The 25,481-nt window shown below is 38.0% G+C and overlaps 2 protein-coding genes across 23 annotated transcripts in view; one reads left to right on the top strand and one right to left on the bottom strand.

Annotated features, from left to right (window-relative positions):
• NIF3L1 (NGG1 interacting factor 3 like 1) overlaps window positions 1–25,481 on the top strand; it is a 54,102-nt gene that overhangs the window by 16,925 nt on the left and 11,696 nt on the right. For 4 of the 16 annotated variants that reach the window (XM_077885282.1, XM_077885280.1, XM_077885281.1 and 1 more), the window contains exons 6-7: window positions 586–669; window positions 6,153–8,435. In XM_077885282.1, coding sequence (XP_077741408.1) covers window positions 586–669; window positions 6,153–6,337 — 269 coding nt within the window. In that variant the 3' untranslated portion in view covers window positions 6,338–8,435. Of the gene's footprint in view, window positions 1–213; window positions 451–585; window positions 670–2,067; window positions 3,201–6,152; window positions 9,190–9,378; window positions 9,516–10,964; window positions 11,043–12,022; window positions 12,343–13,908; window positions 14,308–21,904; window positions 22,024–25,481 lie in introns of those variants that run through there. The other 12 variants (XR_013373067.1, XR_013373060.1, XM_077885288.1 and 9 more) reach the window with 9 other exon arrangements.
• ORC2 (origin recognition complex subunit 2) overlaps window positions 10,787–25,481 on the bottom strand; it is a 45,463-nt gene continuing 30,768 nt past the window's right edge. For 6 of the 7 annotated variants that reach the window (XM_077885272.1, XM_077885273.1, XM_077885271.1 and 3 more), the window contains 8 exons: window positions 25,363–25,472; window positions 23,223–23,355; window positions 22,330–22,426; window positions 18,925–19,071; window positions 18,158–18,329; window positions 14,988–15,049; window positions 14,061–14,179; window positions 10,787–11,756 (listed from right to left, as the gene is read on the bottom strand). In XM_077885272.1, coding sequence (XP_077741398.1) covers window positions 11,670–11,756; window positions 14,061–14,179; window positions 14,988–15,049; window positions 18,158–18,329; window positions 18,925–19,071; window positions 22,330–22,426; window positions 23,223–23,355; window positions 25,363–25,472 — 927 coding nt within the window. In that variant the 3' untranslated portion in view covers window positions 10,787–11,669. The remainder of the gene's footprint in view (window positions 11,757–14,060; window positions 14,180–14,987; window positions 15,050–18,157; window positions 18,330–18,924; window positions 19,072–22,329; window positions 22,427–23,222; window positions 23,356–25,362; window positions 25,473–25,481) is intronic. The other variant, XR_013373058.1, reaches the window with a different exon arrangement.

Raw genomic sequence — 25,481 nt, 5'->3', positions numbered from 1 at the left:
AGAGGGAGAAGCAGGCTCCATGCAGGGAGCCCAACACGGGACTCAATGCTGGGACTCCAGGATCACGCCCTGGGCTGAAGGGAGGCACTCTACTGAGCCACCCAGGTGTCCCCCAGATGTTCTTTTAAATTGAATATGATATTTAAAAATATGTGTTATATTAATTTGTAACATACTTTTAACTAGCTTTTTTTATTTCTCACCTGATAATAGAGATAGTACCTGGCCCACTTCTCAATGTTGCCTGGAAACCCAGGAGAGGTCACTCTACCGAGCAGCAAGGAGGAAGCCTAGAGCTGCACTGTTAGCAGTCTTTGGTGGTACCCTGTGTGGGCTGTGCAGCCACATACATCTGAAGAAATAACAGCCCTGTGCTGGACTACTTATGCAATACCAAAGAATAATTTGCTTGTTTATATGAAGACATGTTTTGTTATTTTTTAAAATATAGTAAGCAAAGTTCATATACTGTTGATGAGACCAGGAGTGATACCTGCATTACATGAAGTATTTTTGATACAAATTGTAATATTAAAATGAAGGGGAATTGTAAAGTATTGGTCTCTTGTTTGTTTTATCTTGAAGAGTCTCCAGTCAAAGTCGTGGCCCTGTGTGCTGGTTCTGGGAGTACGGTGCTACAAGGGGCAGAGGCCGACCTTTACCTCACAGGTAGGACAGCCTTTGGGTCTCCCTTTCTTTTTTGTGTGTATGTTTTCTCAACCTTGGTTTATTTTTTACAAGATAAAAAATAGAATTTAGGATAGCACTTACTATATAAATTGATCTAACAACTGTAGTTAGTCCTGAACTAAACAGGAACTACAGTGAAATTGGAGACAGACCATAATCTTTGTAGAGGGGGAAAAATCAGACTGGGTGGCTCAGCGGTTTAGCACCGCCTTTGGCCCAGGGCCTGATCCTGGAGACCCAGGATCGAGTCCCACGTGACTCCCTGCATGGAGCCTGCTTATCCCTCTGCCTGTGTCTCTGCCTCTCTCTCTCTCTCTCTGTGTGTCTCTCATGAATGAATAAATAAATAAAATGTAAAAAAGGGGGGGGAATCATTTAACAATTTTTTTTAAAGACCTTATTTATTTATATGAGTGAGAGCATGCACAAGCAGGGGCAATGGCAGAGAGAAAGGGAGAAGCAACACCCTGAGGTCATGACCTGAGCTGAAAGCCGATGCCTTAAGCAGCTGAGCCACCCAGGTGCCCCAACAATTTATTATTAGATTATCTAAAAGACTGATGTTTAGCATGTGTCTTCTTCTTACACATGATTTCTCTTAGATTTCATGTCAATTAATGGGACACCTTCTGCATTTCCATTTTATCTTATTTTTTTAAAGATTTAATTATTTATTTATTTGTGAGAGAGAGAGAGAAAGAGACAGGCAGAGGGAGAAGCAGGCTCCATGCAGGGAGCCCGATGCGGGACTCGATCCTGGGTTTCCAGGATCACGCTGTGGGCCAAAGGCAGGCACTAAACCGCTGAGCCACCCAGGGATTCCCCAAGCCTGAATGTTTATCTTGTTTCATGCAACCTTTGTTTTCTCTGGTTAAAATGCCTTTCTTGCCTCTTTCTTTATATTTCTAGTGATAAGTTGAGATACCTCCTCTGAGAAGTTTTTTCTGACACTATATGGCTCCTGCCCTGATGGTCATGCCTTCCTCTCCAGTCCCCATTGCTTTGTTCTTAACCTGCGGTATATATTTCTATTGGACAGTGTTTGTTTGGCACTTTGGCTCTATGCTTTGTCCTTGAGCATAACATCTAATAGGTAACGTGACTGCTCATTCAAAAGATTTGGAGGCACTTTGTACACTTGCTCTACGTGCTGCATTTCCACCTCTGTTCCTCCTTAGGGTTAGGAGAGAGGCAGTTAGTTAAATACTTTTTTCAGGGTTCCTGGCTCGCTCATTCAGTATGAGCTTTTGTATGTTCCTCATTCAGTAGAGCATGCAACTCTTAATCTCGGGTTTGTAAGTTCGAGTCCCTCATTGGGTACAGAGATTACTTAAAAATAAAAATCTTTTTAAAAAATTACTTTTTTTTTACTTCCAGGACCAGAATCCAGGGTTTTAACCCTCTGGCTATTCCCATGGCTACTTCCTAAGCCTCTCCGTTACTATTCCTTCTCTGAACTTACTACAAGTGCACATGACCAGTATCTGTTTTCTATTCTTCTGAAGATGTAAAATTTGTATAAGCCCCCAAACTTGTACTAGATTGAAATCAACTTTCAGTGTATAAGGAGTTTGACAAAATACCTACGGCATTATATGACTATTTTTATTTATTTATTGTTTTAATTTTTTAAATATTTATTTTAGAGAGAGTGCGTGCATGTGTGAGCCAGGAGGTAGGGGCAGAGGGAGAAAATCTTCAAGTGGACTCCCTGCTGAGCAGGGGGCTCGACCTAGGGCCTTATCCCACAATCCTGAGATGATGACCTGAGCCGAAACCATGAATCAGATGCTCAACCAACTGAGCCACCCAGGTGCCCCTACAGTTAATTTTAAAATAGTCACTTGAGGGATCCCTGGGTGGCGCAGCGGTTTGGCGCCTGCCTTTGGCCCAGGGCGCGATCCTGGAGACCCGGGATCGAATCCCACGTCGGGCTCCTGGTGCATGGAGCCTGCTTCTCCCTCTATGTCTCTGCCTCTCTCTCTCTCTCTCTGTGACTATCATAAATAAATAAAAATAAATAAAATAAAAATTAAAATAGTCATTTGAAAATTAAAAAATTAAAAAAGTAAAATAAAATAATAAAATAAAATAAAAAATCATTCAGCTCAGTTCATGATCTCAGGGTTGTTCGATCAGGCCCTTTGTCGGCCCCCTGCTCAGCAGGGAGTCTGCTTGTCTCCCTCTCCCTCTGCTCTTCCCTTTGCTCTCTTTTGCTCTCTCTCTGTTAAATGAATACATATTTTAAAAAATAAAGTTAATTATAACATTTTACTTTGGAGGAATTTCAGACCTGTAGAAAAGTTGCAAGGATAGTACAATGAGCTTTTGTATGTCCTTCACTTAAGATTAATGGTTATAGGGGCACCTGGGCTTAGTTGGTTAAGCATCCAGTTCTTGATCTTGGTTCAGGTCTGGGTTGTGAGTTCAATCCCATGTTGGATTCCATGCTGGGTATGGGAAGCTTACTTAAAAAATAAATGAATAAAAATAAAGATTGCTAATGGTTATATTTTGCTACATGTGCATATTCTGTGTCACATATATGTATGCATGTATGTATGTCTATAAATATCTATGAGTGTGTGTATAAATATATTTCTATTCATTTGTTTTCCCAAAACCATTTAATAATAAATTATATACGTGGCCTTTTATCTTATCCCTAAATACATCAACATAAACCTTCTAAGAACAAGGACATTATAACCTCCTAAGAACAAGGACATGGAAAGAGATCAAATACAGGAATTTAATATTGTTAAAACATTTATTTAAGGGACCCCTGGGTGGCTTAGCGGTTAAGCCTCTGCCTTTGGCTCAGGGCGTGATCCCAGGGTCTTGGGATCTAGTCTTATATTATGCTCTCTGCGGGGAAGCCTGCTTCTCTCTCTGCCTGTGTCTCTGCTTTCTCTCTGTGTCTCATGAATAAATAAATAAAATCTTTAACAACCACCACAAAAAAAACCCAAACACTTATTTAATATGTAGTCTATTTATTTTGCTAATTGATCAGAATTGTTGCTTTTTTTTTTTTTTAATTTTTATTTATTCATGAGAGACACAGAGAGAGAGAGAGGCAGAGACACAGGCAGAGGGAGAGGCAGGCTCCATGCAGAGAGCCCGATGTGGGACTTGATCCCCGGTCTCTAGGATCTCGCCCTGAGCCAAAGGCAGATGCTCAACTACTAAGCCACCCAGGCATCCGTGTTGTTGCATTTCTTTTTCTGATTGATATCTAGTCCATGATCACTGCATCTAGAATAGTTCTTCAGCTTTGTCCAGAGCACTGGCACTTGAAGAGTATAGGCCATTTGTTTTGTGATATATCTCTTAATTTGGGGCATGTGATTGTTTTCTCATAAATAATTACTTTCTTAAACTGATTTTTTAAATTATTAAGCAATATGTGCATAAGATAAATTAATGCAATTCAGAATTGTTTAAAGCCACACATAGGCCTCTGTTGATGTTCATCACCCTTTCTTTGAGCAGAACATGGTAGTATCAGGTTGTTAAGGGTCTTATTGTGGAAAGACCAGCAGATGGAGAGCTTGCTCCTTGCAGATAGAAATTTTCTCTCATTGCTCTTTCTTTCCCACAGCTACCATCCTGAGCTAGGCTTCTCTTCCCCTTGCCTTCAGCTAGTTTTTTTTTTTTTTTTTTTTTTTTTTTTTTTTTTAGGATTTTATTTATTGAGGTACCTGGGGCTCTCAGTGGTTGAGCCTTGCCTTTGGCATGGATTGTGATCCCTAGGTCCTGGGATTGAGTCCCACATCAGGCTCCCCACAGGGAGCTTCTCCCTCTGCCTGTGTCTCTGCCTCTCTCTCTGTCTCTCTCATGAATAAATTTTTTAAAATCTTAAAAAAAAAACCAAAAGATTTATTCAACAGAGAGAGTGCACAAGTGGGGGTGGGGAGCAGCAGAGGCAGAGGGAGAAGCAGGCTCTCCACCTAGCAGGGTCCCCAATGCAGGGCTGGATCCCAGGACCCCAAGACCATGACTGGAGCAGAAAGCAGACACTTAACTGACTGAGCTACCCGGGTGCCCCTGCCTTCAGCTAGTATTGCAGAGTCTTTGCAGGTTCCCCCACGTCCATCAGAGCATGTGGAATCGTTCAGACACCAGACTTGTCTTTCCTGAAGCATGGCTTCTAACGGAGCCCATTAGGGTCTTTTCTTCTATTATAGATTAAAATATTTTGCTGTTATAGATTAAGATATTTTAGGGGTTCCTGGGAGGCTCTACTAGTTAAGCATCCCAACTCTTGGTTTCAGCTCAGGTCATGATCTCAGGGTGCCAGGGTCAGATTCTGTGCTCAGCAGGAAGTCTGCTTGAGATTCTTTCCCTCTGCCCCTCCACCCAAGTGCTCTCTAAAATAAATAAGTAAAATCTTAAAATACACACACACACACAACTTTAAAAAGTGCTTGAATAAAAACTGTCCCATATACGAAATGACGCATACTGGGGAGATGGGAAAAATGTAAAGGATTGAAAATTTTTCAGGGGAAAAAACTTTTTTTCCATATTTTTTTTTAATGCTTTTAGAGCTCTAAACAGATTTCAATATTATGCTTGTTATGAATAAGCCAAATTGTACAGTATATTTTTGCTGGTAAATTAGAAGTCATCAGATTCACAAGTGGGGTTTTTAAAAAATGCAAAACACTTGAGTTTTCCTAAAATCTTTTTCCAAAAGATGAGAGATCCTCTTGTACTAGAAACTTCAGAGTTTCTAGAAATTTTGCCTAAGTCAAAGGAAAATAAATGCATGTTTTTATTTTTATTTTTTACCTTTAATTTAGAAATAACCTTAAATTTATTTCATCCTTATGAATTAGACTAGAGCTGATACTGAAAATTTTGGTGTTCATAAAGCCAAAAGGAGTCTTTGGGAAGTACACCCAGGATTTTCTATACCTTTTAATATTTATAGGAGTTTTTTTATTATTTTTTTTATTTTTTAATACGAGAGATTTCTGAAAGCCCCAGTTCACTTAGTTTTTAATTTTTATAATGGAAGCATTTTGGGGTTTTTGTTTGTTTCGAAGTAGGCTCCATGTGAGAGATGGAGCCCAATGCAGGGCTCAAATTCATGACCCTGAGATCAGGAGCTGAGCTGTGATTAAGAGTCACCATCACTCAGGCGCCCCAATGGAAACATTTTGAACGGGTGTTCTTATAGGTCTAGTTCTGGCAGTATTAGATACTGTTGTATATGTGGGTTTAGATACTTGACTTGAGTCTGCCAAGGAGAAAGAATTGGGAATTCTCAGTGAGATGGTCTGTCTCTTTCTAATTGGAGAACATGTAATAAAGCCTGAATATAACTTTCTAGATTTATGTGTAAAGTTCTGCTTTTTTACACAATGAGAACTTGGTATTTATGCAGTTATGGTTCAACATTCTACAGACTCTGTGTCTAATATTTAAGTACTTGCTCTTTCCTCTCTTGGCAGGTGAGATGTCCCATCATGATGTTCTGGATGCTGCATCCCAAGGAATAAATGTCATCCTCTGTGAACATAGCAACACTGAACGAGGCTTTCTTTCTGATCTTCGAGATATGCTGGGTGCTCACTTGGAGAATAAGATTAATATTATCCTGTCAGAAACAGACAGGGACCCTCTTCATGTGGTATAAAGCATACAGAAAGGACAGGATGACAGTCTACAAACCAATTGGCTCCAACTTGAATGCATAACACAAATCAGAGTTAGACTCCTCCTGGAAGAATGTCTTAAAATGTATATTATTTCTTGTTTGTAAATCTGTTCACCAAATGTTCTGTAGCTCATATGGTGAAAACCATAACATAACTACCATTCAGGAATAAGTATTCATTATAAGATAATTAAGATTATAAATGTAAAGCATATATTCATTATAAACTCCAGGAAAGATCCACTAAAATCTGTTTACTTAGCATTCTGGTAAGTTGCTTGAGCAACTCCTTTGCTTAATTATAGATGGGATGTGTCATTCTAGATCTCTCTGCCCTTGGCTAGTTTAAAATGTACTTTAAAAAACTTGAGATAGGAATACTTATTTGTAGATAACAGCCTGCAGAGGGTGATAAGGTCTGTCTCTATGTTCCCATTCCCAGATCACTAATCTCTCAGCTGAATTTCAGAATCAGGATGAGGTTTTATTTTTTTGTTTTTGTTTTTTTTTCTTAATATACATGGTCATTATTCATGACTGTTTTAGTGCTTTTTAGGTAACTCACCTGGAATTTTATTAGTATTATAAAAAGATAGTTAGCTTCCAAAATATTCCCAGTTACCATACGATGCTAATTTTGTCCTGGGCACTCTCAGGTATGTTATAAACACTTTTAATCTTCAGAAACAAGAATACAGGTATTATTTCCATTCTACAGATGAGTAAACAAACAGGTTACGGAGTCTGCCCAAGGCCACATAGCTAGGAAATGATGGGAGTTTGGACACAAACTCAGTCTGGTTCCAGAGTCTGTTCTTAACTCCTTTTTAATGAACATTGATAATAAACCTGATACAGGAGGTATGTAAGAAATTCTGAAGGAAAAGAAATCCATTTTAACTGGGATTTTCCCGAATGGCATGGGAGGCTTTTCTTTTGAATCCTTCTATGCATATTTCCAGTGTCTCAGCAGAGAGCTTTTTCCTTTGGAATGACAAAAGCAAATCTTTTAAAATACTAAGATGAGAAAGGAAAGAATTTTACATTTTTTTTTCATTTGTTTTTATTGACGTTCGATTTGCCAACATGTAATACCAGTGCTCATCCCATCAAGTGCCCTCCTCAGTGCTGTCACCCAGTTACCCCATCCCCCCCTCGCACACCTCCCCTTCCACAACCTGCCTTTCTTTTGTGGGACTCTTTTCCTACTAATCATCTTCTGGAAGACTTGGGATCCTAATTTACACATTATTCTCGGTGGTTCACCTGTAATATTGATTCACTACAGAAATAACTAATAGGACTGAGCCTTAGAAATGACCCTGATTCCAAGGTTAGAGGAGGCAAAGGGTCAGAAGCCAAGGAGAAAGCTTTGATGAGGGATGGTCGAGGTCAAGGTCTAGGGAATGGGAGAGCAGATGGCTTGGAGATGATGCCTGAGAGGCTATTGTAATTACATGCTGAAGATCGCAGGGGGCCTACAGAGGAGGTTTCCTGGGGAAAGGGTAGGATGCAATCAGGCACAGCTTGAACAAACACTGGAGAAGCAGCACAATGCATTGAAAAAGCCCACAATTCACTTACTGTCAGGGCAGAGAGCAGGAGGCGGGAAGGGTATGGTCAGAGATGATGCTTGGGAAATAGCTTGGTGACAGGGATTCTTAAACCTTTTCCTTTATGGCACTGAAGGTAAGACGTGATCTCACCTTGAACATTTATTCACGCTGAAGGTTGTAGATTAGTGCCTTTTGCTGAGTTTCAGAAAGGATCTAATGGATCAAAGATTTTAATGATGATTGGACATGCTATTGCCATTTTTTTTTTTTTTTTTTTTAAAGAATGCCATTGTTGGGGAGCCCCGGTGGCGCGGCGTTTAGTGCCGCCTGCAGCCTGGGGTGTGATCCTGGAGACCCAGGATCGAGTCCCGCGTCCGGCTTCCTGCATGGAGCCTGCTTCTTCCTCTGCCTGTGTCTCTGCCTCTCTCTCTGAATAAATAAATAAATCGTAAAAAAAAAAAAAAAAAGAATGCCATTGTTACTACAATTTTTAAAGTTTTGGGATGCCTGGTGGCTCAGTGGTTGGGCATCTGTCTTGGGCTCAGGGTGTGATCCTGGATTCCCAGATAAATCCCACATTGGGCTCTCTGTGGGGAGCCTGCTTCTCCCTTTGCCTGGGTCTCTGACTTAAAAAATTTCTAAATAAAATATCCTCAAATATGTCCCTCTGTAGTTTTGTTTTTAAGTATCACCAAAGATGAATTATTTTCACTTGTCAGATTTTCTGAACTGTTAACTTTAAGGGGTTAATTGTATATATCATTGCTTTTTTTTTTAAGATTTTATTTTTAAGATTTTATTTATTCATTCATGAGACACAGAGAAACAGGCAGAGGGAGGAGCAGGCTCTTTGCAGGGAGCAGGATCACACCCTGGGCTGAAGGCGGTGCTAAACCACTGAGCCACCCAGGCTGCCCCACTGCTTTTCAAATTTTAATGTGCAGAAAAATGTATGGAGATGGAGTTTTAAAATGCAGATTCTTAAAATGCTGATTCAGATACTTGAATGGGGCCCAAGCACTTCAGTTCCGGAGAGAGAATGCTGCTGTTGCAGGATGTTAGGTAACAAAATAAGGGTGGTGACCTAAATATGGGAGGGCTCAAGGCCGAAGTGTGGTAGATACCAAAATGGTTATGAAAACATGGTAATTAGCTTTCTATTAAACTCAGTTTAAAATATAACTTAGTTATATTTTCCATAGCATCGGTTATTTCAAATTTATTTTCGGCAAATTAAGAATACTGTAACTTAATAAAGCTATTAAAACCCCATAATATTTCTTCCTTCATATTCCTTACAACTCCTCTATCTAGCATAGAGCCTTCTACGTAGTGTTCAATAAACATGAATTAAAATGTCTTAGCAGTTTGAAATACCAAAAGATAGGAGACCCTCCTAAGGGAGAAGTAATTACAGGAAGCCTGAGAATAAAGTCCTTTGCGTAACCCATTTTTATCCATCAGTTTTAGGAGCCACAGTCTGATAACGCAGGCCCTCTGATGGCTCAGGACTAAGCTGCAAGAGTCTCCTCGCTTCCTAGAATGTAGGAAAATACAGTGCTACGGCTCCACATTTGAATTAGAAGAAATAGACTTCTAAAGTAAGTTTTTTTTAAAAAGATAAGCAAAATCTATTCCCTAAATTCACTGATCTTTTATATGAAATGCTCATTTATTAAAATGACAAACATGCTAAGAAAATCAATTTCTAGAGTATCACAGGAACAGATTTAGCACTCTGCATCGGGAATTCAGTGGTGTTTAATCAATTCTTGTAGAGTTGTAAGAATGCCTGTTCTGCATCCCCTATGCCGTTTTTGGACCTGTTCATTTGGCCATTTTATTAAGAGCAGCCAGAAAAATCAAGGTTTTGAGGTCTGTTGACCCTTGTCAGAAGCAAGTAATGTAAGTTGGAGCCTTAGCAGTCAACTTCTTAACTGATAGAGTATAAGGAACATTGATACTGAAACAAGTTAAAGTGTAGGATAATTCTGCTAAGATATTCAGATTTGTAAGATGCACTCAGAAAATTTTTGAAGGACTTAAAAATATTTTTAGTAAAAAACCAGTACTATAAAAAAGTGATTCTATCCAAATTGGCTTTTTATTTATTAATAAGACTGTTGATACATACTGCTTGCAAATAGTATGGACACACAAATTATAAAAATAAACCAGTAGATATTTAAGGGTGAATGCAAAATTTGCATATTAGGTCATTTAAAGATTTTATATACTTTGTTATAAGTTATAAACTAGATATATTAAGCAAAAAAAGCAAGGTGCAAACGAGCACGTATCATATGCTACCATTTGTGTGTATCATATGCTACCATTTGTGTTTTTAAAAGGAGATATAGACACACCCTTCCATGTGCATAGAATACCTCTGGAGGAATAAACTATCACTGGTTGTGTAAGGGACTGGATCGGTGAAGGGGAAGGAAACTCACTTTTCATTGAATATCCTTTGGTAACATTTTAGAATCAAATTTATGTACTAGTTTAAATATTTTGATTATATGTAAGACTAAACAAACCCTCATACATGGACTTAACCAAATTAATCATATGCCACAAAGAGAAATGACTTAAATTCGGAGCATTTTGGGAAAGTTTCATGAAAGGGGTTTACAAGATAAAGTTTACTGCATCCGCAGCTCTCACTTATTTTGGTGATATTTTAATGAAGAATTTCATTTCCAAGTATGAAGTATTTTAGAGAGTATGTAAAGACTATAAGCTGACCAGCGCCCAAGGTTAGCCTTTTTCTCTTTCTTCAGGAAAAAAGCTTGGTAAATATGTAGAGGGCTTTAAAAAAAATGTAGAGGGCTTGAAACTGTTACTTTAACAAAAAAAAAACTGAAATGTCTTACAGTAAGTTTTGGGTCTACTTAATCTAGAGAAATCAAGATTAAAATCAGCCATTAATATGCTACTCACTTGCACGTTATTGAAGAAAAACTGTCACTACAAGAATAATTAAAATTTTATTTTTTGTTGTCTTCAAAACAACAACTAAAATGTAACTCAGGACTGTGTTTCTGTAGCCTGGCTGTGTCATGAAGGTGATGGCACAGATGTTAGCTGTTCCAGGGATCATGATTATTGTTCATGTGCTTTCTAAGGTGGGTATGCACCCTCTACACTCATTATGCTTTTCCCTCTATCTCCACTGAACAGGGTCATGCCCTCTCCTCCCCATCCTCCCAGGATATTGTCTAACTCCAAAAGGAGAAAGCTAGATCACCTACTCGTACACATCCCTTTTGTTAAGCCCACCAAAAACAGTAAGATGATCTGCCCTCATCAGCTCAGACAACAGCAAATAAAGAAATAGGTTTATGTGATGCCAGTGTTTTTGTACTTCCACACTCTGGCACAAACACATCTGCAAACAGCTCTGGGAGTGTTTAAAAGGCCCTCAAAAAATTAGGAATAATATCCTCTCTAGTATAAAATAAATCAAAAACATCCAGCTCCAAATAGTCCCTGAGCACACAGTTCATTCCAGCACGAAGTCTCCAGAGAGGTAATGAATGAAAGGCACGTTTTCTCCCAACTCGAGGACCAATGCATAGTACTAGAGATGATACACCAGCCAGGCTAATCAAGGTTCTAATTGATGACATTCCCCCCTCCCAACTTTAAGTCTTGTACACTGGAAAAGAGTCTAATGTTAGATGTAAACACTTTAGAGGAGTGGCAGCTGGGGTACAACCCTTCCACAAAAGATTCAAGAGAAAGGGATAACTTCAAGACTCTTCTTCTTCCCTTTCCAGGAAATCTCTCAGTGTTCCATTGTCCACAGGAATTAATAAATATTCCACTCCATCAGTTCCCTACAAGAAGTGACAATAACCTGGATGTTAGTCATTTGTAAAGCGATGTATGTGAATCCTGTTGTAGGTCAGGCAAAAACAATGGATTTAATATAGAAATACAGAAATGTAAAGATTAAGGCAAAAGGGCACAAAGACATATCTATTTAAATACACTGAGTTTATAGTTAAACCACTTCATAGTGGAAAAGAGGGTGAATAGATCTCTTTACCCTCCTGTTCTTTCTAGAATCTTACACTGTTGATTTTTCTGTTCTTTTATCCAGGTATCTCTACCCCATCACACCCATTTTTTTAAAAGCAATCTCTATACCCAGTATGGACTGGAATTCATGACCCCGAGATCAAGAATGGCACGCTCTACTAAGTGCGGCAGCCAGGTGCTGCCCTTTTTAAATAACTTGTGGGCCGCCCAGTGGCTCAGCGGTGTAGTGCCGCCATTGCCCCAGGGCCTGATCCTGGAGACCCAGGATTGAGTCCCACACATCAGGCTCCCTGCATGGAGCCTGCTTCTCCCTCTGCCTGTAACTCTGCCCCTGCCCCGTGTCTCTCATAAATAAATAAAATCTTAAAAAATAAAAATAAACTCTTGCTAGACTCTCATTACTATCAACTGTCAATAATTGGTGGTCTCCATTTCCTCATCTTTTACTCAACCCAGTCCAACCTAGCTTCTACCACCATTATCATGTCATTAAAAGAGCTTTTCCTGGGAATACCAGGAATTCCTTATTCCTATATATCCAATACATATTTTCAGTTTTCATCTTTTTGGCCACTCAGCAGAACCCAACACTGCTGACTACTCTTCCTAAAAACATGATTCTCGGGGGGATCCCTGGGTGGCTCAGCGGTTTACTGCCTGCCTTCGGCCCAGGGCATGATCCTAGAGTCCCAAGATCGAGTCCCACATCGGGCTCCCTGCAGAGAGCCTGATTTTCCCTCTGCCTCTCATGAATAAATAAATAAAATCTTAAAAACAAACAAACATTCTCTTGGCTTCTATAACATCATATTCTAGTTTTCTTCCTGGCTATTTCTCCCGCCTCTACACGTTTATCTTCTACTCGGCCATTAAATGTCACACTTCTAGGCTTAGTTCCTGGCCTTCTCACTGTATATCCCCTCTCTAGATAGTCCCACCAATGCCTGGTTTGTTACTACCTTAATACACAGGGATTAATCTTCTGCCTCTAGCCCAGATCTTTCCTCTGGTTTCTTGTCCCAGGAAACCCAATTGCCTAGTTGACATCTCCATTTGGAAATCTCAAAAGAACCTCAAACATAGTTAAGACCAAACATATTACAATCACGAACTCATGATCTGTCTTCCTCAAAAATGTTTCTCATCCAGTGATCTCACCACCTCTCTGGCTATGCAAGCCAGACACCAGAAATCCTTCTTGCTCACTTTTCCTTGGCACTCATGCCCAACCTATCACCAGTTCTTGTCAGTTTCACCTCCCAAGTGTATCTGAACTCCAACCACTTTTCTCCAAGTTCCTAGTCAAGTTCCCGACCATCAGCTCACCCAGACTACAGACTCCTAACACACCTTCCTAGCTGGTGTCTCTGTGTGCTGACATTTAACAATCCCCATCCCACTCTCTACATTCAGAGGACAATTTTTTTAATGATTTCCCTTTATTTTCAAATGAAGATTAAAATCCTTGGCCTAAAAGTAGTGTGTGGGCTAGCCCTTAGGTCATTGTCTTATAAACCTCATCCTAAGTCATGCTGGCCTTGGTTTATTCTCTCTGACCAGTTATCTCCTAGTTTCTCTCTAGATCTCGGCTCACTGATCTGATAACCAAAATTAGCATAATATATGAATCTGACGTCTTTTAGAACTATGTACCTTTCTGATCATAGGACTTATTACAGTTAACGCTTTACATGTGTGATTATTTGACAAATGTCTATCTTCTCCATTAGACTAAGCTCTATCAGAAAGGAATTAGGTTTTTGCTTAATACCGTGTCCCAATACTTAATGCTCCATATACATCCAATTACTGAATGTGGTAGAAGGGAGAGAGGGAGAAGGGAATAGAATTAATTGACTTCTATTTCTAATGGCCTATTACTCTGGGCTAGAACTCCTACGTTTTCTGCTCTGAAACTGAGTACTTGTACTTTATCTCTTTCTACAGAACTCAGATGGCATACTGCCTAAATGGATCCTTATGACCCATCATGGAACTTGCATTTTATCACTGAAGTTGAGTCAGAGGCATACTTGTCCTTAAGTAAACAGGAGATAAAGTATTCTTAGCATATAATGCTGTAATAGCAAAAGTCTCACCTTTTTTGTTCTTATAAGTTTGTGGTCCCTAAATTCAGTTAACTGGGCCCGAAGTGTCAGATCACTATTGACCAGGAATGCCTCTCGACACTGTTGGTAAAAGTCTTGAAAAGAAAGTCCTAGAGAGTTCAGAAGGAGATATGAACATAAGTCATCATTTAAGACATGACCCCATATAAGGATACCCATACCAGAGAACACAAAGTGCTGTTGCCATCGTATGTCAAAGCAGTAAGTATTGATAAAGGTGAGTATTATACACTGTGGCTTATATTTTAAATTAAAGAGAACTGACTGGTTGAAAAGTAGTCAACTATGACCAAGTAGAACATAAATCTTGTGGGTAGCTTTAAACACTATGAATAAAGTTGACCTTTAAAGAAGGAACTAGGGGCACCTGGGTGGCTCAGTTAAGCGTCTGCCTTCAGCTCAGGCCATGATCCCAGGGTCCTGGGAGTGAGCCCAGCATTGGGCTCCTTGCTCAGCGGGGAGGCTGCTTCTCCCTCTCTCTCTCTGCCTGCCACTTCTCCTGCTTGTGCTCTCTGTCAAATAAATAAATAAAAATCTTAAGAAAAAAAAAGAACTAGTAAGTCATAAGAGCTGAACTATTAAAATATTTGTGCAAATTAACACATTATTTTTACCCCGGGGGAAGAAAATCTGATTAAGATGTCCAGCATGTGAAATGTATGTAGTTGGCAGACACATGTCCAGAGTTACCATAGGAAATTTAAAAATAGGCCAGACGTGTCTTTGAATGTGCCTTGGCAAACAGCCTGTTCAAGCAGTGTATCTGTGGGGCTTCTTGAAAATATGCCACGTGGCAGACAAACTGATCCCAGGGCAAACCATTTATTTGCTGCTGTGAAACATAAAGGAATTTATGGGGTGAAACAAAAGACACACAATATTATAAATAGTGGATACCAATGTAAGAAGGGTTATCCAGGTTATCCAGCTGATACTTTATTAGTAGCCTGAAAATCCCCCTAAGGGAAAAAAACAAAACAGGAATTCAAATCCAGAACATTAACATCAAATGAGAACAGTAAATCTGGACTATATAATACAGTGTAAAGAAGAAAATATTAATCCCATAAACCTAAAATAATAGCCACTAACATTTGATGTGCAAATCACATTCCTGTGTGCTGCCTTCTCAAGTCTTTGTGGAATGAAGCAAGGTCAAGACACATGAATTCATGCATTTATATATAGTACACATCATTTTACATCTCACCTTTTCACTTTGATTTTTGCATGTCATTAAAATCTTCCTAAATTTTTACTGGCTGCTTGCCTATCCTATCATGTACCACAAACTTACCATTGCCCTACTCATTTTGGACATTTACATTCCACATTAAATTATACATGATTCTTTCATATCAGTTTCTCCAGGAGAAGTGTACAAAATGGAATTATGGGGCTGGAAGCACACACACTAAGATTTCCAGGACTCCCTGGGTATGGCAAAAACTTTAAACCTTTACATTTTCAAGATTACCTAGAAAATAATTAGTATAAGCATATTTAGACTGACTGAGTGGCCACATTATAAGTAGACCTTGCTAGTGACTCCACAGCTAAATGTTGGTCAAAGGTTTTGATCATATTCACACCAGGTAAAGACTAAATGATACTGGAGTTTGCAGAATAAAAAAAATTTTCATAGTTTAAAAAAAAAAAAAAAAGTGCAGCGAAGGCTAGTGCACAGACATTGAGGGTACCCCGAACTAAAAATTACTTGCATTAGAGCAGTGTTGAGAGTACTTCTATTGCATGGATTCCTAACTTTATATGCAGCAGCTTGCGCTAGTCCATTAAGGGTAAGCATAGTAAGACTGAATGAGACTTTGTGAGACTTTTTCTGTTGCAGATACATAGAAGTTTTGATTAGCTACCCAATGCACATTTCAGTATTAATGCAATGCTAACCTTCAGGTGTACAGTGCAGCTTTACAGAGTAACAAAATTCATTAAATTACTAGCATGAGGCTAGCATGTGGAAGTCTTCTGGTGAGGACACAGATGAATATCTTGACTGTGGTGGTAATAGTTCTGTAAGGCTCTGCATGTGACTAAACTGCTCAGGGCTATAAACACGCAAGTAGCTACATGTATCAAAGGTAAATATGAATAAGCTCTATGGATGGTGCCGATGTCTGTTTCTTGGTTTTAATACTGCACTGTGATGGGAGGTAGTTGGGAAAGGGATGCTCAGGATTTCCCCGTACGTTTCTGTGTAGCCTCTTGTGAATCTAATTACTTCACAACCCAAAGTTTTTTAAAAAGCAAATACATGTAGGGCGGCTTGGGTGGTTCAGTCGGTCGAGCATCCAACTCTCGGTTTCGGCTCAGGTTATGGTCTTGGGGTCGTGAGATCAGTCCTGTGTCGGGCTCTGCACAAAGTCTGCTTGGACTCTACCCCACTGCCTTTGCCCCTTCCCCTGCTCTCTTGCTCTCCCTTGCTCTAAAATAAACAAAATCTTGAAGGAAAAAAGCAAACAATGCAAAAGAAATTGCCAGAAGAAAAAAAAAGATTTGAAAAGTTCCTGCATACCCCACCCCCTAGCTAGTCTCCACCCTTCTTTTATAGGGTCAGTGCCATCCTGAACAGGTTATTTTTCACTTCCATGCACACTTTAAAATTTTAGCCATACTGCCGTATGAATTTGAGCACTATATAATATCCATGGTATTGTTTTACGTGCTTTTTTTTTTTTAATCTACCATCCTGGGGATCCCTGGGTGGCTCAGCGGTTTAGCGCTTGCCTTTGGCCCAGGGCACGATCCTAGAGTCCCGGGATCGAGTCCCACATTGGGCTCCCTGCATGGAGCCTGCTTCTGCCTCTGCCTCTGCCTGTGTCTCTGCTTCTCTCTCTCTCTCTCTGTATATCTCATGAATAAATAAATAAAATCTTTAAAAAAAAATAACCTACCATCCTGTCTGGTTTGGCATTTGTCCTGAACAAAAGTATCTAGAGGTCTGGACAATAAGTGGTATTATCATACCACTGTTACCCTACATAAGTGAAACTCAGCTGCCAATGCTACTAGCTAGATCCAGAACGTAGCTGGGCTTTGCCTTCAGCTCTCTCACTGCTTTATGATTGTTTCATTGAGATGTTCATATTTTTCAGCCAGGCTGTATCTATGTTTTTTGGTCATTTTATATTTTATCTGTTATGCTGTGTGTTTGGAACAAAAGGAGATGAATTAAAGAGTGAAAAGTATTGTACCATCTTGACAAGTGCCACTGCTCTTGGGAGAAAAAGATTTTGCTAGTCACATCTGCTTCTTTAAGAAACTTTACATTTTGTGTCAGATTTAAAACACAATCATTGATGTTTGAATTAATTTATAGGTCTAATACATGCTCAGTCCACTCATCCAAGAACATAGTATTTTCATCTTTTTTCAAACTTTACTTATTCTCAACAGGGCTTGTTATTTTTAAATATTTCATCTTGTTAAAAATTGTTCTAGAACTCTATGCTTTGCGGGGGGGCTTTGCGGGAATCTGCTACTCAAAGCCTTTTTCAACAGGTTAATTATCATGCCCTTGATGTTTTGCCACTTTATGCTGTATCGAGCTTTTCTTAGCTTTTATTATTTCAGATACGCTTCATAGGGAGGCTGCTGAAGGGGCTTCACTGGAGGTATTACACAGAAATGTTTAAGAGCAAGAACCTGGGAGCCAGGCAGATTTGGATCAAAATCTCTGTGCCTGTTGCTATCTACCTTAGAATGGTAGTGAGGATAGAAGGAATTATTTCATGTAAAGGGCCCCATGTTTGCACCACAGTGTTCAATAAAGTTAAAAATTACCATCAGATTTAAGTAAAATCCATGAAAATTCATTTTCTTCCAGTGACCACTATCTTGAGATGCTCTTATTTGGAAATATAAAAAGAAAAAAATGCTAACACTACTGTTAAGGAGTCTGCCTTAATACTGCCAACTTTTTTTTTTTTCTTAACCATTTGTCTTAATCCTGCAAACTAGAGACTTTAAAATTGCCATTAAAAGCTATTCATGCGTATCGTAAAATGTAGAGCTTTTTTAAAAAAAGAAACTATAGTTTTCATTCTTACCTTGCATTAGGAGTAAGGCTTCGTAAGACATGAATTAGGGAACTAAGTGGTAATGATCCAGATTGTTTAACCAGAAGTGAATTCTCATAGGAGGTTTCTTCAGTATAAGGACTATATGTAGTAGTTTCATACCAGAGCCAGTTATAAAGGCTCTGCTTTGCATGATCCCACACTATAACATATGATTAAAGAAAACAGGAGTTACTAATTATCATAATGTCATGTTACTAGATTCTACTCTAGGAAAGAATCAGAAAGTATTAAAAAATGAATCCTGAAATTTTTCATTTTTGACATTTTGCCATCCAAATCAGTACCTCATAATCTAATTTCATTATCAATCAACATATGAAGCTTTATTTGTGTATTAAATATAATTTAAAATATATCAGTGCTACCAAGGCATTCTTTTAAAACAATTTAATAATTTAACATTTTGTTTTATAAGGATTATCACAAAGTCTCTGAATTTAAATGCATTAAAATAAATGTTGCAATACCACAAAGAGTAGAAAGAGACCAAAATAAGAGTTGGGTCTCTTCTTCATGAAGCTTTAGGTGTAAAACACCACCTATAGAATCTTAATTTTTATTTCCAAGAATTATATTCTGAATCAGATTGAGGACACTTTTATTTTTAGCAATCTGTGTCTTTTAAGTATGCAAACAAAAAAAGTGTACTGAAAAACAATAAAAATGTTGTGATTTACAACATTTAGAAATTTTTTAAGACTGGTATCCCAAGAAAGAAAAATGGTAATACATACTGAGAGGAGCATTGAGGTGATCGATAGATGCTATAAGGTATATGTTACGTAAAGACGACAACTGTCCGATAATTTGCTGGCTTTTGTCTCCTCTCAACATCTGGCTATCCAAGTTGTGGATGAGAAGGAAGAGTTCTAAAGAAGAATCTAAAGGAAAGACAATTCAATTATTATTTACAAAGCGTATTTGTGAAGTCCTTACCACACACAATGCTTGTGTATTAAAAGATGTATCGGGATCCCTGGGTGGCGCAGTGGTTTGGCGCCTGCCTTTGGCCCAGGGCACGATCCTGGAGACCCGGGATCGAATCCCACATCAGGCTCCCGGTGCATGGAGCCTGCTTCTCCCTCTGCCTGTGTCTCTGCCTCTCTCTCTCTCTCTCTGTGTGACTATCATAAATAAATGAAGAAAAAAAATAATTAAAAAAAAAAAGATGTATCAAAGTAGCATAAGACAAAGTAAATATTGCATAGAGGTATGTAATTTATTTGAGAAAATATCAGTCTCAAAAGAGGCAACATATTATTAAAGTCTTAAGGAAATTCATTGAAAATCAGTAGGGACTGGGTATTAGAGACTTAACTGGAATGGTTAGCACCTGAATCGGATCATAAAGCAGTTTCAATAAAGCACAGGAAATAAGGCAAGATGCATTTTGGGTTGGAGGTAAATCCGTGCATGTTGCATTGTAAGGTGGGAGTGGAGAGGGGACAAGGAGACACACACACACACACACACACACACACACACACACACACGTATAAAGGTCTCACTAGGCATTAAGAGATAGAATGCCCTGATTAACACAAAAGCCAAAGGAAACAAAAAAAGTGGTGGGGGGGGAGGGGGATTTAGGATATTGCTCAAGGCATCAGGAAAGTCAGAGAGGTAAAAATATATATATAAAAGTCAATGAAGGAGGAATTTATGGATGGGGCAGTCAAAACCATTAAAATACTGCAAAAAAACAAAGGATGGGCCAAGGTCAGCTGTGGTTTAGTAAGAAAATTACAGGTGATCTTCAAGCATATAGTTAAGGTAGCACAGAAGTAAGAAATTAAGGCAATAGGTAAAAAGTAGAAAGCAGAATAGGTCTTCAAAAACTCTGAAATCATTGAAATAAGAAAGTAAAATAGTGTGGAAGGGCAGTAGAATCAGGTAAGCCTTTTCTTATAATGGAAGAAGTCCTATACATGTTTAAAAGTCATTGATAAGTTTCTCAGGAGTTTGTGAGAAACATAACATTCAGCATTTATAATGGAGGACGAGCTTTTTAGAGTAAATTTCTCTCTCACTGGGGCTAGAGGGACAAGAGAGACAATATAACAACAAAGATTCTGGTAACATTCTGAAAGTCTAAAGTTCCTTAAAATTCTAGAAGCCACCATAATCAACAGTATTTAAATTACATATAAACATATATTTCTATTTTTTTTAATGCCTGTACTTTTGTTTTTAAAGATTTTTTAAAAAATTTATTTATTGATGAGAGACACAGGGAGAAAGGCAGAGACATAGGTAGAGGGAGGAGAAGCAGGCTCCATGCAAGGAGCCCGATGTGGGACTCGATCCTGAGAATCCGGGATCAGGCCCTGAGCCAAAGGCAGACACTCAGCTGCTGAGCCACCCAGGCGTCCCCATATATTTTTATTAATTGAATTATACTTAAATGTTAATATATTGACATTTATATCACATGCATAATATATATTTAATTATGAATGATGTAATTACAATTTATATAATTACAGCTATATTTTATATAAATAATATGTAAAATAGGCATTATATATGTATATATACATACAAAATGACTTCGGCATGCATTCTCTCATGAGCATATAAACAATATTAAAATTCTCCATCAGATCAAATTAAGTTATACCTTTTATTTATCTTTTTTGAAGGTTTTATTTATTTATTCATGAGACATACACATACATAGAGCAGAAGGAGAAGCAGGCTCCATGCAGGGAGCCCCATGTGGGACTCGATCCTGGGACTCCATGATCACGCCCTGGACTGAAGCCAGGTGCTCAACCGCTGAGCCACCCAGGGATCCCATCCTTTTTTTTTTTTTTAAAGTAGGTTCCATGCACAGTGTAGAACCCAGTGTAGAGCTTGAACTCACCACCCGAGACGGAGACCTGAGCTGATACCAAGAGTTGGACATTTAACTGATAGCCACCCAGGCACCCCACTCCTTTTAATTCTTTAGTGACTAAGTGGCAATCGTTTGATTCTAAATAATTTTATTTTTAATTTCTTGAAATGTTCGCATAGCCAAAACATTCACACAAAAATAAAAAATGGTTTTTTCCATTCCACAGATTTTAATGTATGAAACTATTCAAATGTAGTGATATTTACTTCAAATAAAGAGATAAAATGTGTTATAAAAATATGCAACTATAACAATACCAAAGATGTACCTATCAACTGGGGGCATTTCATATGGGCCAAGTAAAAGCTGATAACTATTCTGAAATAAAGGCTTTTTTGGTTATACAAATTCAAGGAGTATGAGAAAATCATTCCTGTTAGGTATAAGTCAAGTTCACAGAAAAACTTCATGATAAAAGAAAGGACAAATTATTTCAGAGAAATCTAAATCAGCATTGAAAGAAGTGTTATTACTGATATAATCCAGATTTTTGTATACAGTAATACAGATCTTCATCGGTTTCAGATGGGGATATGTCCCAATAAAGCCATTCTAACTTGAAAATATAATTTGAAAATGTATTCAATACACTCAACCTACCAAATATCATAGCTTAGCCTAGCCCACCTAAACACACACAGAAAGCTTACATTAGCCTACAGTAGAGCAAAAACACAAAGCCTATTTTATAATAAAGTGTTGAATATCCCATGTCATTTACTGAATAAAATACTGAAAATGAAAAACAGAATGGTTTTAAATTTATCGGTTATTTACTTTCATGGTCATGTGGCTGACTCACTGTTGCTGCCCAGCATCATGAGAAGAGTATATACCACATATCACTAGCCCAAGAGAAGATTAAAAATTCGAAGTATGGTTTCTAGTGAATGGATGAATACTGCTTTTGCACCATCATAAAGTCAAAAAAATGGTAAGTCAATCCATTTTAAGGGGACCGTTGATCTGTACATGAATAAGTAGAAGTGTATGCTTAGCTTCGCCCTATAACTAGAGCATCTATATCATGTTACCTTCTTTTTTTTTTTTTTTTTTTTTTAATTTTTATTTATTTATGATAGTCACAGAGAGAGAGAGAGGCAGAGACACAGGCAGAGGGAGAAGCAGGCTCCATGCACCGGGAGCCCGACGTGGGACCCGATCCCGGGTCTCCAGGATCGCGCCCTGGGCCAAAGGCAGGCGCCAAACCGCTGCGCCACCCAGGGATCCCTCATGTTACCTTCTTTAAATTTGTTTACTATCCAGTCTAGCTGGTCCAGTACACTGCGGAAAGTACCCATATGATTGAGGACTTCTTCTGTTATAGAATTCAGGATCTGTATCATAAAAGTGCAAGAGGTACATCAATTACTACTTATTCTGTCATATAGGATAAATACAACTACAATCAGTCCTTTTTTATAAGTTAAAAATGCATTTAGATTTCCCATCAAGTCTGAAAAACCACTTAAAAAATTCTACTGGTAAAAAAAAAATTCTACTGGTACTTAAATATACCTAATTCATTTTTTTGGCATAAAGTTATATCTAAAATGAAACACGAAAGAATGGCAAAGATGTATAGATAGGAGGGTAGCAAAAATATCCCTCCCCGATTATGGAAAACATTAGAAAACCATAGATCTACCAATGAAAATAGGATACAAACATTAAAGACACTGCATTGGTTAATAGCCAGCACCAAAAGGTTTAGTTTTCAAATGATGAAACATGAGTATTTGCACTGAAAATGATCTATAATAAATGTATTCTAAAACTACAAACTATTAACTTACTACTTTTAGAGTACCAAAGTGTCACTGAGCATAATAAAAGTAAAATCTTCCATAATCCTGTCCTTCAGAGAAGTACTGTTGGTATTTGGTATAGTAAACAAAACTAACATTTCTCTAAGATTTAATATATTTATCAGTTACAAAGTAGGAAATTCAGATGAGGACTCAAAGCTAGAACCCTGAGTTCAAACACGATCTTAAGTAATATGTAATCCTACCAGTGTAAAGGCTAAAAAAACCTGAATGTTCCAGAATGAGAAGTAGCATCCTCATTAATGTAGGGGTATGGATTGGCAGGAGATATAATGTTGCTTCTTTTAACATTTTTGAAACTTACTGATTTCACACTTATTCCAGGAAAGAAGCCATTGATGACAACATGAATGGAATCTTGCAGCACAGTGGTTCGAAACCTTTCTAGTAAATCTCTCTTAGAACCCAAACCATAAAGCACAATGTTGAACCCCAGGCTGTTAGGAAAGATAGCATTCATGAAATTAAAGTTCGGCACCTCCTAATTTATTATAATCAACTAGTTTCTTTAAGTTGATAAAGAATATGGAAAGGACTAGGATGACTAAGTAATTACATTGATTTCCAGCTCATACACTGTAGAAGCACAGTTTTATTATCTGTACACCAGACTTCAGTAGCTTTCTCTCCAGCTCTTTATTACCTTTCAAATAATGGCTGGCTGGAGGGAAAGGAGAACAGCGGGGACAAGGCACTAGCGATTCCACAGGCTCAGGCAGATTTATTTGAGATTAAATAGGAAAGGTAAGCAGAGGCCAGGTCACAAAGGTTTTGTTAAGGCAACCAAGACATTGATTAGATTTTATTTCAAGGACAATGACCATTTAAAACTAACTACTCAGGTGTTAATTGAAAGGTTTTAAGTAGGAAAGTAGCATGATATTTTCAGAAAGATCATCCTGGCTAAACAGAGGGAACAGACAGGAGAGAGAAGTACCAATGACTACGGCCCTGAATTAGGTGTTGTGTAGAAAAACAAGTTGTCAAGAGCTTTACATGTCAGATCAATTTGGAGAGTGGTTAGATGTGGAAGGTGATGGAAAGGGAATATTTCAGAATACCTCATTTTTTTGGTATAGGCGACAACACAAATGGGACATCCATTGTGCCAGGTTGCAGGGGGCAGGTGGGAATGATGGGTTTAAGAGGAGTTAAATTTTATGTATATTGAATTATTTACAGGACATCCACATGGAAACCTCAAATATACACTGAGATATCTGTATCTGCTGCTGAGGAGTGATATCTGGGGTGGGCCAGAGATACAATGGGTGTTACTCACATGCAAAAAGCAACCAAAGCTAAGCGATTAAGAAGATCCAGAACACCAAAGCACTAAGGCTAAAGCTAAAGCTCGATTCCATGATTGTTTATAGAGGTCAATCAGAAATAGTATTTACGTGATGCTCAGAGGTGCCTAGAAATCAAAGCAATAACCCCCACGTAGCACATTCTGCTGCAAGGTGGCAGCAGCAGAAAAAAAGGGAATTCAGAGAGTTGGCAATTTCTATTGAAGTGCTGACTAAAGTCTAGGCTGGGAAGCAAAGCCCAACAAATTAGCAGGGTTGACAGATGGAGGAACTGGACTATAGAGGATAGGATCAGAGTGAAGAGCTACTTTGCCAATTTATAATGAACAGATCTAACTATAAATAGTTATTGAGAGAAGCTGAGCTCCTAGCAGGGAAGATAAGCATAACCCCTTTGATGTATTATTGGCAAAGCAAAACCAGTATCAATGGGGAAAATTGTGTCAATTTGTTTTTACTGCTTGGCAGACCTGCCTTCTTATTTATCAGTGACTGAGTACACATTCACGATAGTATAGTTTTTAAGCACTAAGATCCTTTTTAATAAAAATATAAAAGTAATTAAAGTAAAAATAAAAAGTTATTCTTTTAGTTATTTTAATGCAAATTTGAATTTTAATCTGTTATCTGAAAAACAGTAAAATTGAAAATATAATCTAAGAAATAATTTTAAAATGGTAAAATAATGTTTATCAGACAGACATCACAAAATTTTGAAGATCTGTAGTACATGAAAATAGAATGAGATTAAAATAAATATATATATTCTTTTTAGGAACTTTGCTGCGGAAAACTGGACTCAAATATAATTGATATATCTTGTCAATCTTGACAAATCAGATTTCAAAATACTTTAATAAGTAATAACTTGGAATTCTAAGATGGGCTATTTATTTTACCAATGGCTTTCACATCTGATAAATATAGCCACATTTCTTGAAAACTAAAATTTCTGAGATGAATCATACAATATGACATTTTTACATGTGAGTCATATAATTAGGATTTTTTTTTCAAATTTTTATATATGAAAAATATATCTGGTTGATTGCAAAAAGAAAATTAAATTGCTTTGATTTTAACACAGGCATATCCATGTTGTTATTTCACAACAGTAGCAATAATAGTACGTACCGTAACTGCAACATCCATTTATGAAATAATTGTTCATATTGTTGACTTAGTTGTTTAAGTTCAGCAGAAAAGGAAGGAGAAACTTTGCTCAACAAGTTACGCAAAGTTTGCTTTAAAAA

Source organism: Canis aureus, chromosome 36 (assembly GCF_053574225.1).
Source record: "Canis aureus isolate CA01 chromosome 36, VMU_Caureus_v.1.0, whole genome shotgun sequence".
Classification (NCBI taxonomy): domain Eukaryota; kingdom Metazoa; phylum Chordata; class Mammalia; order Carnivora; family Canidae; genus Canis; species Canis aureus.
Note: the sequence above shows the minus strand (reverse complement) of the source record. Positions and strands in the feature narration are given on the sequence as shown.